Raw genomic sequence first — 15,092 nt, forward strand, 5'->3', positions numbered from 1 at the left:
AGGAATGTGTGTGACCAAGACAACTTTGTGTTAGCAGCCAGGGTTGATAAGAGTTAGCTTGAAAGTCTGGCAGGCCTGAAGGGGGACAGTCCAGCAATGCAGTGTTAGCTGGGCCTCCCCCACCATCACTTCCCAACCAGCTCTTCTGGCATGCCTAAGTCCTGCTTCCCTGAAGTCCTAGCCTGCCTGGCTCACTGATGATGTCAGCACCTGCCTTGGGGTGGAGCTGGACCCCACCCAGGTCCTGAGGACAGATGGAGCTAAGTAATCACTCTCTTCCTGCCTAAGTAATCACTCTCTGCCTGCGGAATCAGGCACTGTGACCTTCCCTCCCCAGGCAAACAGTCCTAGCCTGCCTGTGAGGTCTTAGTCTGGACCATTCTAGGGAGACCCAAGGGCAAGGGAGCTATCCCTTCTAGTGCCCTCCCTGAGGCACATATGCCAGGGCAAGCTGTGGCATTATGTTATGGACCTTTGCCACCAATTTGTTTTATATGGGAAAGACTTTGTGGAGGCATCAGTCTGAGGGAGTGGACAGCATGGGCAAGAAAACCATCCTGGCAGTGACTGTGGCAGTGGATGCCCTATGGACACAGTGGGCACCATGAGCAGGTGAGTGCATGAGGTAGGGGAATTCTGCAAAGACAGGTGTCTCTGCCCATGCCCCCTGCCCCCCCGCCCCCCTGGATGCTCTAAAAATACAGCCTGTCCCTTAGCATTGCCCAAGTCCTGCACCTTTTGGGCCCAACTGCGGGCTGCTACGATCAGGGTTGTGAGGGAACATTGCTAGCATTTGTGCCTTGTGTTTCCTTACGAGCTATTATGCTTTGTGCTTGTAACCTGCCTCCAGTAATGACCATTCACTACTGGCACCTGGTGATCTGTAATGCCCTGCAACATACTCATGAGGCAGATTCCAAAGTGTCCAAGATGGTATTAGCAGTGTCAGGAAAACTGGCATTTTCCCCTGTGCCTGCATGTCTGGGGGACATCACGACTTGGCCCTCTAACTAGAGGTGAACCAATACATCAGTCTGATATTGGATTAGTACAGATATAAAGAAAATTGACTGTATTGAAAATTGGCCTGATGTGGCTGATAATTTGTCTGATAAATGCCCATGCGTAGGCATTTATCAGACAAATTATCAGCCACATCAGGCCAATTATCAGCCACATCAGGCATGCATGCGTGCAGTCGCAGTGCAGCACGTAGGCAATGACGAGCACAGCCCAGCAGCTTGGAGAGCTGCGTGCAGCTGGTAAGTCTGTTGTGCTGGAAGGGGCATGGGGGGGGTGAAGATCAGGGCCCCTGCAGTGCGGGAGGGAGTGGGGCTGGGACAAGCACTACCCAGCTGGGGCGGGGCGCCAGGCGGAGCTGTGGCTCTTGCGGGGAGACACGGGGGGAGGGCCCCTGCCACTGAGCACAGCCCCGGCCCAACCCCCCACCCCCATTTACCAGGAAGAGCCCGACACAGCCCTGGCCTCAGCTTGCAGCTGCAGCCCATCCTGCCCACGCCTCACACGGATCAAGGGACAACCCCGCCATGCCCTCCCAGGGTGCATACAGCAGCAGAAGCCGTGCCCCCTACCCACGGCCCGCGATGAGCTGTGGCTCCGTCCGGTGCCCCACCCCAACTGGGCAGTGCCTGCCCCAGCCCCTGCCCCAGCCCCACTCCTCCCTCACCGCAGGGGCCTTGATATGCCTCCCCATGCCTTTTCCCTCCCCCATCCCCTTCCACCACAACAGACTTACCAGCTGCATGCAGCTCTCCAAGCTGCAGGGCCGCATAACAGAAATCTGATTGGTATCGGCCAATATGCCTCCTTAAAAATTGGCTATCAGTATCGGCCCCCAAAATCTCTATTGGTACACCCCTATCTCTAACCCATCTTTGGCCTTAGCAAGACCTTGGCTGTCCTGCTGCAGTAGGTGTGCTTGTGCATACAGCCCTGGATGTGTACAGTTGACACGCTGGCTCTCCATGCCTTGTTTCCTGGAGCTCTGCTCAGATTTCTCCATGGAAAAGGCTCCCCAGCCCTTCTGCAATGACAAGTCACAGTTGCTGGAAGCCAAACCACGACCCTAGAAGAGCAGAAAACAGGATCTAAGGCTGAAGGCGTCTCTGCTCATGCATGGCTGGGTTAGCTTTGGGAAACTAAGTTCTCAGTCATGCTACCAGCAAAAGAGAGGCACTGGGAGACATCCAGCTCTCAGCTGCCATCAGCACAGGAGCCAGAGGAACTGGGGGAGGTGACAGGCCTAACTTGATGGGCAACTGCATCAGTGCTGTCTTGCATATGCATGGAGGAGCCACTATCAGTGGCACTTGCTATGCCAAGAGGTTTGTGCTGCATTAGGTAGTCATTACCCCAACTGGGCTGCAGGACAGGGGAGGGAAGCTAGCTAATCCTGGGCAGTCACTGGAGACCCTTGCGAATACCAGGGCTGAGGGAAGAGGGTTTAGTGATGGCAAGTACATTGGCACAAGGAGGGGGAAGCCAGGCAGGCTCCTGGTTGATGTGCCAAGGCTGGTGCCATGTGACCTGACTTTCAGTGCATCCCAGCCTCCTGGTCCTGGCAGGGACCAGAGCTGGGAGGAAGTGTTCTCAATCACGTGTGGTGGGGTGGGGAACTGAAGGAGCAGAGGTAAGATCTAAGGTTCACCCCTTCACTTTAGTAACATCAGGTCTCCAAAGCTCCTTTCCTAGCAAAGGTTCCTGAAGTGCCCAGTGCCCCCACAAGGACAGCCTCTCTCATGGCTGCCTCAAGAGTAAAACAGGATGGGCTGGCCCTGTCTGAGTAATTAGGGATAGGGCTAGGTCATGCTCTGCTCCTTCCCTCTCCTTGCTGTGGCCCACTTAATGGCCAGGTGCCAGCTTCTCACAGCCAAGGTATCACAGCTGACTCCTGAGGTATGTGGGACTGCCAGACTGGCTCCTCTGCAAGCTGGCAGCCCTGAGCATTGCCAGGGGGTTGGTCCCTACCCTGCCGGTATCAAGTTCCCTTCCTGGCCTCTACTCAGTCAGTCCTTGTGCCCTGCCTTCCACTCCCCTGGTTCCCAGTCTTCTTGGGCAGTGGGTTCTGTCAGCCCTGCACCCTCTCTGGCCCTGCCAAGCTGTGTTCACAGAGCAGCCTGCTGGGGAGTGGAGCACGGCCTCTGCTGTGGTGCTGAGCCATTCTCAGGGCTTACGGCTGTGCTAAGCTGCTGTAGGCCACAGATGCTCTTATTGCTCTGAGTCACTGCTCATCCTGGGTTTGGGGCAGTTAAGTTAACATAGCTCGTTCCTGCTGGCTTGGTTCCTTAGCCTACCCTCTAGGTCAGGGGGTTTCAACCTTTTTCGATCAGTATACCGACAGCGGTCAGACACAGAGTGGGCAGGGGTAGGGGGGTGGCGCACAGCTGGATGTGGAGCGTCAGCAGCCGCCGAGTGCGAGCTTCCCCTGCCCCCTGCAGCCGGCCGGGTGGGCGGCAGCAGTGCAGGATGGTGCATGACAGCGCTCCATCCCCATCCGCCCGCACGTACCCCCTAGGGCCTTCTCAAGTATCCCTGAGGGTTGACAATCCCTGCTCTAGGTCCTTTCTGCTCCAGTCCAGGAGCCCTTGACAGCACCTCTGGCCCAGTCATGAAAACCATGTTCTCCCTCCAACTGGTCGGAGGTGGGTGGAGTGGGACTGACTGCAACCTCCATCTCCAGGACAGACCATTAACCCTTTCCTTCCTGCCCTGCCCTGGTACAGTACTGTTTGTCCAGCCTATCTCATGCTCTCTGACCACATCAAGGACACCACTTGCCTGGGAGTGAGTGAGACATTCTTCTGCTTTGAGGGTGAAGTCTGTTGCACTTAAAAATGGGTTTTTAAACTTAGTGGTCTGAGAATTGACACAACACTCAGTTGATGAATAGCAAAAAGGTTTGCTTTAATAACTACCATCAAGTTACAAAACGAAATGACAGAAAAAAGACTCCTTCCCACTATAAAATGAGCTATTAGTCCTTGTATTATGTTAGCTGCAAAGAGATCTTTACCCCAACGCAGGCAGGAAGCAGTTCTCATACAGCCTCACAGTGTGGATGGCAGGATGGCTTCTTGTTCTTCCCTGCACTGCACATACCTTGTTGGCAAGTCTGTCTTGCTTTATACTGTTTAATTGTATAGCTTCCAAGCATTTTTCCTTGATAGCTGGCTGATTAAGGTCCAAACAAAACAGGGAGGAAAAGGGTGACCATCATATTACAATTAGATATTGGATGCCTGTTTTGAGAAATGTGAGGTTGTCATGTACAGGACATCTTTTCTGTACCTTTTACAGGTTTCTCTTGAGATGCATATTTAGTCTTCTGTCTTCTTTAGTTGCTAGTTCAATTGAAATGCATATGTAATTCCCTTGCCTTCACTGGCTCAGTCTTTTCTTTGGCTTTCTGAGCTTGGAAATACACATGTAATGAGTGTGTCAGGTTTCTGCCAATAATTTTAACTTTTATTATTTTACGGCATGGGTCTGATATTGGGTACCTCAGGCTCCATTGTCTCAACACCTAATGGGTTGCAAGCCATTACCGGAGTTTGATTTTTTTGTGGCAGTCTTGTTATCACAACCCAGTCTTGCCTCAGCCGCTATCTTGCATTTTTTTGCAAGAGACACAGTCAAAGCTTTCACAGTTTTCATATGCAGCAGAATCTCCCTTAGCTCAGCATTTGTGCCCATGAAGGAGTTGGCAGGGCACAGACTGGTTGGCTTCCCCAGCTTTTCTCTTTGGGGTCCAGTAAGTGCCCAGGGTATCAGGCTTGAGAGATGCTGCCCGGGCAACAGATCAGGACTACCATAGCACTGGGGGGCTGCAGGGCAGGCCTGAGGGGAGACTGGAACCCTGACTTCTGCAGAGGAGTTGAGGCAGTTCCTCTTGCCTGGGGATGAAGCTGGGAGATGTCACCTGACTGCCTCAGAAGGGCTGCTCATAAGTAGATGGCAGCGATGGCTCTGCCAGTTTCTCCTTGCCGGGGTTCGGTGCATGTGTGAAGAGTCCTACAGGTGCCATCAGGCTGCTGCTTGCTGTACATGTTCATTCAGCTGGAGGACAAGACTGGGGGGAGGAAGAAAGCAGTGATGACTCTGAAAGCTCCCTTATCATGGACCTGGCCTGTGTTTTCATAGGCCTCAGCCAGGCTGCAGGCCTGGCTGTAGGAAAGTCCTTTGTCCTGGGGAGAGAGGACTCTACCATTTCCCACAGCAAGCTGAGGACTTCCCAGGCCGGCCAGAAAAGTAGGGAGGTGCTAGGCCTGGGGCCAGCAGCAGCTTCCCTTGCAAGCAACATCAGTGCTGTGACCCCTGGGCACACATGCATGAAAGCTCCAGGATGTGGGGGAACCTGGGGCTGCTCAGCTTGGCTCCTGGCATATTCAGGAGCATGAGGGAAGGCCGGGCCTGTGCAGACAGTTCATTTGGGCCTCCTATGGAGTTGGGGCCTACTGGTACAGAGGCAACTAGGCCAATGGGAGGACGATAGCCATGTCCAAGGGCAGTCAGCCAGGCAAGAGAAATGAGGGACTGAAGAGAAAAAAAGCCTCACTGATCTCACCGTGGGGAGGGTTTTGGTGCTGGGTCCTGCCAGGCAGGTATGTGGAGAGCTGCTCTGGATACCTGACCTAGGCATCTCTTTTCCCTTCTGTCAGATCTCTGGAGCCAGCTCTTCTCAGAGGGTTTGAACTGGAGGCAGGAAGGGGAGGAGGTGTGCATCAGAGCAATGGGCCTTGTGTTCTCTCCCCTCTGGCTAGCTGCTCTCCCACCTCAGCTAGACAGTTGCACCAAAGTAGATTTTAACAAGCCCTATTGCCGTCACTCTCCATGATGACCCTGCCCCAGTTCCTGTGTCTCATCTAAACCTGGCCTCAGTATGTGTTGAGGCAGTACAAACCACCTGGGGGGTGCATCCAGGCCTGTGGGTGGGGATTCAGAGCTGAGAACTGAGGTGATTCTCTGGCAGTGTCAGATCTGGGCCCTAAACTGCATCTAGGCCTCTAGGCCTCAGTGTCCCAGCACGGGATCAGGCCTTGCTTGGGATGCTGAACCCAGGAAGAGCAGCTTTGTGCCTTAGCATGCAGAAGATGCTAGAACAGCTCTCAAGGGGGTGAAACAGGCAACAAGGGCTGGTGTGGGGCATGAGTGCTTCATAGACACGCAGGAGATCCAGAGCTGGCAACTAGAGCAGACAGTCTGCAGAGAACACGTTGTCCCCTGGTTCCTTGGAGCAGGGAAGGCAGCTCTGAGCCACTTGTCTTGCTTGGCAAAAGTCTTGTTACCTAACCTCAGTGTTAGGCTTTCGGTGGTGGTACCAACTATTGGACAACAATAGTCTGTTCTCTGAAGAGGGCATTTATTTCATAGACTAGCAAATAGACTGTCAAGAATGATGGGGTGGGGTGGAGGGGAAGCTTGCTCCACCATCCCCGCTGCCAGCACCCTGCGCCTCCGCTGCATCCAAGGGGTACCCCCGCCAGCCCTGCTCCTTGGAGGTGGTGGCAGCATGGGGTGTTGGCGGCACATCAGTGGCCTCGCCCCCCAGTCTGTCCCCTCTGTCATGCCGGCACTCCACCATGCCAGTCCGCCCTCGCCATCCCCTCTGCTGGGGACAGAGAGCCGCCATGACAGCGGGGATGAAGCTGGCCAGCACCACTGCTGCTTCCAAGGAGCAGGACCAGGGGCAGGGAGGGGCGAGGCCATCCCTTGGATGCGGCAGCAAGGCCAGAGCAGAAGCGAGGCCTGTGCTGTGCTGCCAGCACGCTGTGCAACCAGTGCCTCCAAGGAGCAGGCCCGGGCCTGGGGGGGCAGCACCACTGGCCTTGCCCCCCCGCTCTATCCCTTCTATCCCTGCCTTCATGGCAGTGCTCTTCTGTGGTGGCAGTCTGTCCCCGCCATCCCCCTCTGCCTCCAAGGAGCAGGGCCAGGGAGGGTGGGGTGTAAGGCCAGTGGCCTTGGCCTTGCTCTCCTCCTCCTCCCCTCACCCCCCACTGTCATGTACTACACTGTGTGTATGTCTGTGCAGAGCACTCTGATTGGTTGTTTCAGTAAGCATTTCAGTAAGCATTGTGATTGGCTGCTGGGACAACCAATCAGAGTGCTCATAAAGCCTTATGGCCAGACAGACACACAGACTGAGGCTTTTATTAGATTAGATTTCATAGACATTAGGGCTGGAAGGGACCTTGTGAGATCATTGGGTCTAGCCCCCTGCCCAAGGGGCAGGAAGTCACTCGGGGTCAGATGACCTCAGCAAGGTGAGCATCCAGGCTTTTCTTGAACATATTGAGAGTGGGTGCTTGTACCACTTCTGGCAGGAGTCTATTCCAGACTCTGGAGACTCAGACAGTAAAGAAGTTTTTCCTTATGTCCAGTCTAAAATTGTCTTTCAGCAGTACAGCTATTTGCAATTTTAAGTATAAGACAGAGAAACAACATAAAACTTAGCTTAAGTCAAGACAACAGAAACTTTGAATAAGTCTTACGTAGTCCTGAGGACAGAGTGTCTCCCTGCAGCCAGGTGTTCAGAAGTTTTTCTGAGGATCCACAGTTCCTCTTGGCAAGTGGGCAGAGGTCCCACAAATTTCATCTTTGCCTGCGTTTTTATGGGTGATCTTGACTCCCTTCTCTCCCTTGGTTGCCTTCACAGTGTCATGTCCTTTGCCCCTCTCAGGATGTTTTCCTGTTTGTTTTTTAAATTCAAGTACGAAAAATTGACATCTCAACAAAAACTTTACAGGCTTCACACTTAAACATCAGCAAACATCACACTGACAGACAACTTATATGTACATTAAAAAAAAACATGCATGAGATTACAACTTAAAGTGGATGTTTTCCTGATCTGGTTGTCATCCCTCTCAGAAGCCTTTTCCTGGCCTGAAGTTTATTCACTGGTACTGTAGTGTCCCTGGTTTTCACAGGTTTTATCATGTTTATGGTATGGGTGGCAGAGTGCCTCCTGCTCACTTTGAAATCTAATCCATTGTAGGCCCTTGCTTTCTTAAATCACATCAGAGCATCTACTGCCCACTTAAACAGTCTGGATCCCCTGCTTCCTCAGGTATTTACTCAACATTTTTTCCAAATGCTACAGAATTTGTAAGGGGCCAGAAACTGTTGTGCATTCGCCAACAGAAGGAAGCACTGCACTGTGCCAGCCACTTTGAAAGCTGTGGTGTACCAGGGGGCCACTCAACTTTCTGGGTAATGAGGTGGCAACATGGGACCCAGTGCAGGGGACATGCACTCCAAGTGGAGGGCCATGCCTGGAGCACTGTACCATCTGGAACTGAGCTCCGAGCCAGGCCTCTTCTCCCCAGAGCTCCTTTCTGTAGGGCACAGTGCTCTGAACCAGGCCTGCTCTCCCAAGAAAGTGGTATGTGGGAGTGGTGTCCCATGAGAGGCCAAACTCATGGGCTTATGGGGGAGGGAGCGGAGAGAGAGAGGCCTCAGGATGGAGGGCCTTTCCTTCTTGTGACTGCTGAGTTCAGGGCTGTGGGGAGGAGGATGGGTTGAAGTGCACAATAAGGACTGCTGCATGGTCAGTGGTGCAGTCCCTGTGGGCAGTGGGAGTAATCTTGAGGTATTGCATCCTAACAGGTGGAGGGGACAGGAAGGATGGGCCTGTCTTAGCCTTTAAGTCCTTCTCACTCCCTGTGAATCTGTGTAAACCAGCTTCATGGGCAGGAAGACAGACACAGAAGAAGCACTAGCTGCAACATTGTGTCACCTCTGAGCAGTCTGAGCCTGTGCTGCAATTGCTGGGGACCAAACATCATCAGGGCAAAGCCTCAGAGACAGGCAAGTGCTGTCTACAAAGCTCATAAGTGAGGTAGGAGCCTCGCTGCCTGGTACTGAGAAGTCCTGGGGTTAGGTGATGAGGTCTGTAGCGCTGCCTGGATGCCAGGTGGCAAGTTTGTTTTCCCCATTGCTAACCTCTTCTCATACTGCCTCTGTCTGCCCGCACAGCCTCCCCTCCTCTCAGGGTAGAAGATTACTCTGGTTCTGGTGTCAACTAATGATGGACCAAGCTTGATTTCTAGCTCTAGGAATTGGTGTTGGATGCTGAAAGCATTTTCCGCTGTGAGGCTTGTAGGGCTGCTCCAGGCCTGGTGTGAGCTGGGGCTCTCTCCCTGCAGTCAGTGGCATTGCGTACTCTTGCATGGAGATCCCAGTGTGTCTAATCCTAATGACCCTGCTGTGCTGGTCTGGGGTGGTTCGGGGTATGCTGTGCCAGCTTGGGACACTGTACCTTGGATGTGTACATGGCATAAGGCTAGGTTTGCCCTAGACTCCTGGAGAAGGACCTGGGGTGTGATGGGGAGTCACTGCTCAGAGCTGCTGCTGGAGGAACTTGAGCAGGTGGCTGGGGAGTGAGGGAGGGTGTGTGAGACAGGAGGATGAGTGGGGAAGTGGAGAGATGCAGCAGACAACTGCCCCATGAGGAGAGAGAGCCTCATCAGAACCAGCAGAGGGTTCTCCCATACCCATACTCCCCTGACTGAACAGGGCTGAGGGGAGGGCTGTGCAGCTTGTCTGGAGGAGGGGATGGGCTGCACTAGAGCCATCCTGGAGGGAAGGGCATGTGCTGCCCTGAGAAGGAATCACACTTGTCCATGTCCTAATGTGATGGGATCAAGCCATGCCCCTCCCCGGGGCAGCTGTAGGACCCCATGTTCCATCAGGTTAGCTAACTCCATCCAGACCCTCTCCACCAGCACTGCACCCCGATGGCATTGGATGTCTGGCTGATGGACTGCGTCCCTATGTCCCAATAGACCAGAGGTGGGCAAAATGTGGCCCATGGGACAGATGCGGCCCACCAGGCCATTCTGTCTGGCCTGTGGGGTCCCTAAAAAATTTAGAAAATTAATATTTATCTGCCCCTGGCTGCCTGTCATGAGGCCCTTGATGGCTTGCCAAAACTCTGTAAGCAGCCCTCCGCCCAAAATAATTGCCCACCCCTGCAATAGACCATTGTCCACATTAGACAACCTCCCTGCTCCCTTTTCCCCTTCCCCCCTTGCTGGCACTAGTTGGCTCCCTATTAACAGCCCAGTAGTGAAGCCAGGATCAGAGGAGGTCCAGAGACTCAACTTCCCGTCCCTGGTAGTGGTGCCCAAGTGCAATGATAGAAGCAGCCCCTAGGTTTGGGAGATGGTATATCAGTGCTGTCACCAGGCAGTGATGGGGATGTTCAAAGCACCATCTGCTGCCTCTTCCATGCTTTTTAATTGCCTCACGTGAGTTTCCATGCCTCTTTGAGAGCTGCTATCCGGGCAGGCCTGGCTCTCATCCCTCCTCCTGGGCTCCTGCCTCTAGCCAGCTCCATGCACTGCTGACTTACCCATGAGCATGCTCTTGCCTGAGGAAGATGGGTGCACTTCAGCATTTGTTACCAGAGAAGCTGGTGACCCACTCCTCTCCAGGACTGGGTGGTCCCTGTGGATAGGGGGAGGAACAGCTTTCTCTCTTCTAGGGCACTGGGGTGGTGATGTCGCAGGAGATCCCAGCTCAGTGAGGTGGGGAGTCTTTCCCCACTGAGTAGTGAAGAAGGGCTTTTCCTGTGAGCTACTCCTTGCCCAGTTTCCTTCCATGGCCTCTCTGTGGAGGCTTTCTGTGAGGATCATAGAGTGCCAAGGGCCCACGTGACTGTGGTGACAGACTGAGACTCCACACACTCATGTCACATATGGCACTGGACATACAGCCTCCAAGACTAGTCGTTTCCAGTCACGAGGAAGCAGCTGCTCTTTGGCAGTCCTGACAAGCCAGCGGGGGTTGTAAACCCAGATGGTTCTTCAGGCTCTGGGAGGGTCTCAGGGAGAGGGCACCTGGCAACAGAGGCTGGGCTAGTGGTGGGGAATCCCAGAGCACTGGGAGCCTGTGGGGGCGTGCAGGAACCCGCACTAATGTGCTGCAGCCTTGGCCAGGCGGGAGCCGGCAGGGTAGGGGTGAGCTGCTATCGGATCCTGCAGGCCTGTAAATCAGGGCCAGGGGGGCAGATGTTCCCAGGCAGCCGTGAGCTTACATCAGACAGGTTCCAGGAGAAGCCTCCATAAACATGTCAGGCCTGGCGTTGTATATTAAAAGATTATGACATGGGAAGCCATAAATCAGGGAGCAGGCAGCAGTGCCGAAAGCTGTTCTCACAGCCCTTCATGGACATGTGGGGAGGAGGGGGAACTTTCCTCCATTGAATTCTCACCACAAGAATTAGTCCTGGCATAAACTCCTTTCTCCTGCAGGAGGCAGGGGCCAGATCCTGCTCTTTGAAACCAATGTAAATCCAGAGTTAATCAATCCAACAGGGATTAATTTTTGCTCAGCAGAGGCCAGGATCTGTAGCATTACCAGCACTTTCAGAGCCTCACCGCTTCCACCTTTTCCCTCCAATCCTCTTTAGTGCAGCATCCTGGTGGACCTGGGACCAGTGTGGTGTAAATATAAAAGGGGCCATTGGAGAGGAGCCTGCCCTCTCCTGCCTGTTGCTAGAGACTGCAGTTGCAATGACCAATGCAGGGAGAATGATGAGAGCAGTGTGTAAGGAGCCTGGGGCTGGGAAAGCAGGGCCTGGCAGGTCAGGACTGAGGAGTATTGGCAGAGCTGTGGGAGGAGTGCAAGGCTGGGGTAGCGGAGGGTGGTGTGCTAGAGCTGAGGGGTGTTGGCTGTGGTCTGCTCAAGGGCTGGAATGGCAGAGGGCTGCAGGTCAGGAGTGAGAGGTGGAGACTGCTTGTGATGTGAGCTTATGAAGCCATGATATTTTAATGAGTTTGTTCAAGTACTGGGGTACAGGTCGTAGCCATGTTGGTCTACAGGCAAAATCAATCAGAACTCTTGGTAGAGGTGATATCTTTTATTAGACCACCTAGATAGTTGCAAAAAGAATTATTTATTTGCAAGCTTTCGGGCATACGTACCCTTCCTCAGGCATAGGAGAGTGCAAAGATTTTTAAATTTCTCCCAGGTAGAAATGAAAATTCATATTTTTCAGGAGAACTGAATTGGTGGTGTAAGATCTCCCAGCTGGAAAAGTCTTGAAAATGCAAATTAGGCTCAGATAAAAGTTGGAGCAGTCTATTAACCTCACAGTTGTCTGATAGTAAGCAGGATGTTGATTTATGCCTCTTTCTTGTTATGATGTTGCACTGCCTTTCAGCTCTCTTGAAAAATACGAATTTTCATTTCCACCTGGGAGAAATTTTACAATCATTGCACTCTCCTACACCTGAGGATGGGTGTGTTTGCCTGAAAGATTATAAATAAAGAATTTTTTTGCAACTATCTAGTTGGTCTAACTTCAAGTACTGGTAACTTCCTGAATCCCCACCCCTGACTCGGGTGGTTTGGAATAGAAAAGTGCATCCCACAGCTCAGGCTCTCAAGGAGCTGGTCCTCATGGGATAAGTTAAGTACGGGATTCACTGGCATCACAGAAAACCCCACTACTTGCCCCATTGGGCCTACAGAAAAGTCAGCCAGCTGCTGAGCAGGACATCAGATGACTGCACTGGGGAAGCCTCCTTAAACCACTGAACCCAGGAGCATGGAGCACTGCTGTTCTTAGCAGAGCCCTGAGGGGACCAGCAGCTTACTAAAAATGTGCTAAAAATTGTGTTGTGCCCTGTTCCTGGGCTCACTGTCAGGTTTCATGGGCTAACAGTCGCATTTTGCTGGTTCAAAGTATGGTTCTTTCTCCCTGGCTGCGGAGTGAACAGGAGTGCATGGAATGGAGTATCTGACGGGAGTGGACTCAGTGACCCAGGAAGCCCCTTCCGGTCCTTCCACAAGGTGGAGAGAGATGGACTGAAGGTGCTGCTGAGGGCACTCACTGGGAAAGGCAGAGGGCTCTGTTAGTCTCTGTTACTGTCTCTTCTCTTCTGGGCTCAAGCATATTCTGGAAAATTTCCTGATGGGAGTGTCTCCATCCCTCCCCCTTTCTCCTCTCCCCTCCGAAATGTTGGTGCAATGGAATGGAAACATTGCACAGGAAATGTACCTGCCCAGTAATTCGTCCCAATTTTCAATGGGAAATTGTGAAAATGTTTGATTTGAACTTTACTGTTTCTACTAGTTTAGCTACTAAATGTTTGGAGAGAGTCAGAATAAAGCTTACTCAAATGTAATCAAACATTTTGTTTCACAGCTCCTCCCCCTGAAAAAAAATTCTGCTTTTTCCCCTATGCCTGTTGAAATGAAGTTCCCTGTGAGACAGAAGTCCTGGTTTTTAACAAGCTTTATCCAACAGGAGGTGAACTGTTCACTGACAGCATCATGATATTCTGAACAGAATTGTGTTCCTTCATGTCTTCCATTGTTGGTCTCTCTTTTTTTTGTTCCCTTAAGTCTGCTTTTGGTGGGTTTTCCCTGCTGGCTTCATAGTCTCAGGCCCATTGGTAATATGGAGGGGACTTCTGTACTACAAACTGAGGGCACTAAACTTCCCCTGCTTCAGGAAGTTCAAGGGTTGCCAGCTGATATTAAAGAGCTATCTCTCATCTGACTAACTGAGAGGCTGGCATCTTGTCAGCCTTGTCAGGAGAGTGGAAAGATCAGAATAGGAAAATGGTGAGAGGAGATGTCACCAGGTTCTTACACTGATCAAGTCCTGGACATCGTCTTGTTTTGTCAGAAGGAAAAACAACATTGAAGGCCGTTGAGATGCACTTGAAGTTGGCTCTTATAGAGGAGGCTCTCTCCCCAGAGTCTGTGCAAGACATGCCTGCCTCCTTCAGCCCATCTGTGTGCCTTACCATGTTATAATCTTCTCCAGCAATGAGGCCACCAGGCATGTGCTGGAGAGGCAGGAGAATAGGAGAAGTTACTCAGTTGCCTCTGCACAGGGCCTTGAAATGCGCTGTCTTTGTAGATAAATGGAGGGAGCCGTTTGCAAGGGGCAGGTGTTGCCTGCAGCATGGGAGACCCATGTATGACACCTTATTGGGAATGCCCACAGCCAGGGGCACCAGCTAATGGTCACTACCACCAGAGCACAGGGAGGTTGAAGTGTGGCTCTTTGGCTCTGGGGGCATCATCCCTCAAGGTTGCATTGATGCCTGTAGACACAGGAGGGGAAGTGAAACCAGCTGAAAGCACAACAGAACTGTCTCATGCACCATCTCTGGCTGAGCAAAACCCAGAGAGCAAAGTGCATCCAGCCTGGGTACTTGGGAGCGCCGCTGAGCTGCTGCCACTTGGACAGGGGGTGAAGGACTTCTTGACCACCAGGTTTCCAGCAGTTTAATTCAGCTGGTGCAAGCCCATGTTGCTGGTCTTGTTCCAGGCCCATATAGCCTTGCTCCCAGTCACCTGGAGGTCCACATTGCCATATACTGGGTTGAAGCCAGTATGAGCCTGTCCACACCACGGCCTCTTGCTGCAGCTTAACTCAGTTGAACATCACACCTGTAGCTAAACCAGGCCAGCTTCTGCCTGCAGACAGGTTTGTGCCGAGTTGCTGTGTGTCTGACTTGGAGAGGACTCCTCCCCACAGACCTTGGGGCTTCCTCAGCTATAGGCAAGGATCCAGCCTGGAGTCTGGTTCAGGGAAGAACAGGCATGGACTTGTGGGGCTCTGCTGTGTCAGGTTTGCCCCCTCTTGTACACATGGACAGGGAGTGAGACACCTTTGTCTTTTCCTGATCCTGGGGCAGGGATGGGGTGGACCTTGCTCACTGGGAGCACCTTCTTATCTTTGGTAGTGAACACTCCTGCCAGGACATCCCACAGGGTCACGGGGCCTCCTCCAAGGTGACTGTGTGCAGTCGCATCTGCCAGTAGAAGACAAAGCTGCCCCTCCACCTGCTTACAGCCAGAAAGGCTTGACTTCCTTACTAGGAGGGGGCCAGGGGTGCAGTTGAGACTGTCACAGTCTGGGGGAATCCAACTATAAGCTGGACAGGAACAAGTGGTGCCCAGTCCCTTTGCCAAGGAAACTAGTGCAGGGAAAGCCTCACGTGCCAGGTCCTGCAGCTGGGCTCTTCTGGGATTGGCTTTTGATGAGTGCTCTGAAGGGGAAGGGTTCATTCCTCATTGGGCTCAGCTGGAGGGAAACAGAGCCAGGGGTA

General features: G+C 52.7%; 1 protein-coding gene across 3 annotated transcripts in view; it reads left to right on the top strand.

Moving 5' to 3' along the window:
* The first annotated feature begins 571 nt into the window (after window positions 1-571).
* Window positions 572-15,092, top strand: part of LOC102373107 (coronin-7-like) — a 39,675-nt gene continuing 25,154 nt past the window's right edge. For all 3 annotated transcript variants that reach the window (XM_025192840.1, XM_025192841.1, XM_025192839.1), the window contains exon 1: window positions 572-612. In XM_025192840.1, coding sequence (XP_025048625.1) covers window positions 587-612 — 26 coding nt within the window. In that variant the 5' untranslated portion in view covers window positions 572-586. The remainder of the gene's footprint in view (window positions 613-15,092) is intronic.

The sequence above is a fragment of the Alligator sinensis genome, unplaced genomic scaffold (genome assembly GCF_000455745.1).
Source record: "Alligator sinensis unplaced genomic scaffold, ASM45574v1 scaffold1406_1, whole genome shotgun sequence".
NCBI classification, from domain to species: domain Eukaryota; kingdom Metazoa; phylum Chordata; order Crocodylia; family Alligatoridae; genus Alligator; species Alligator sinensis.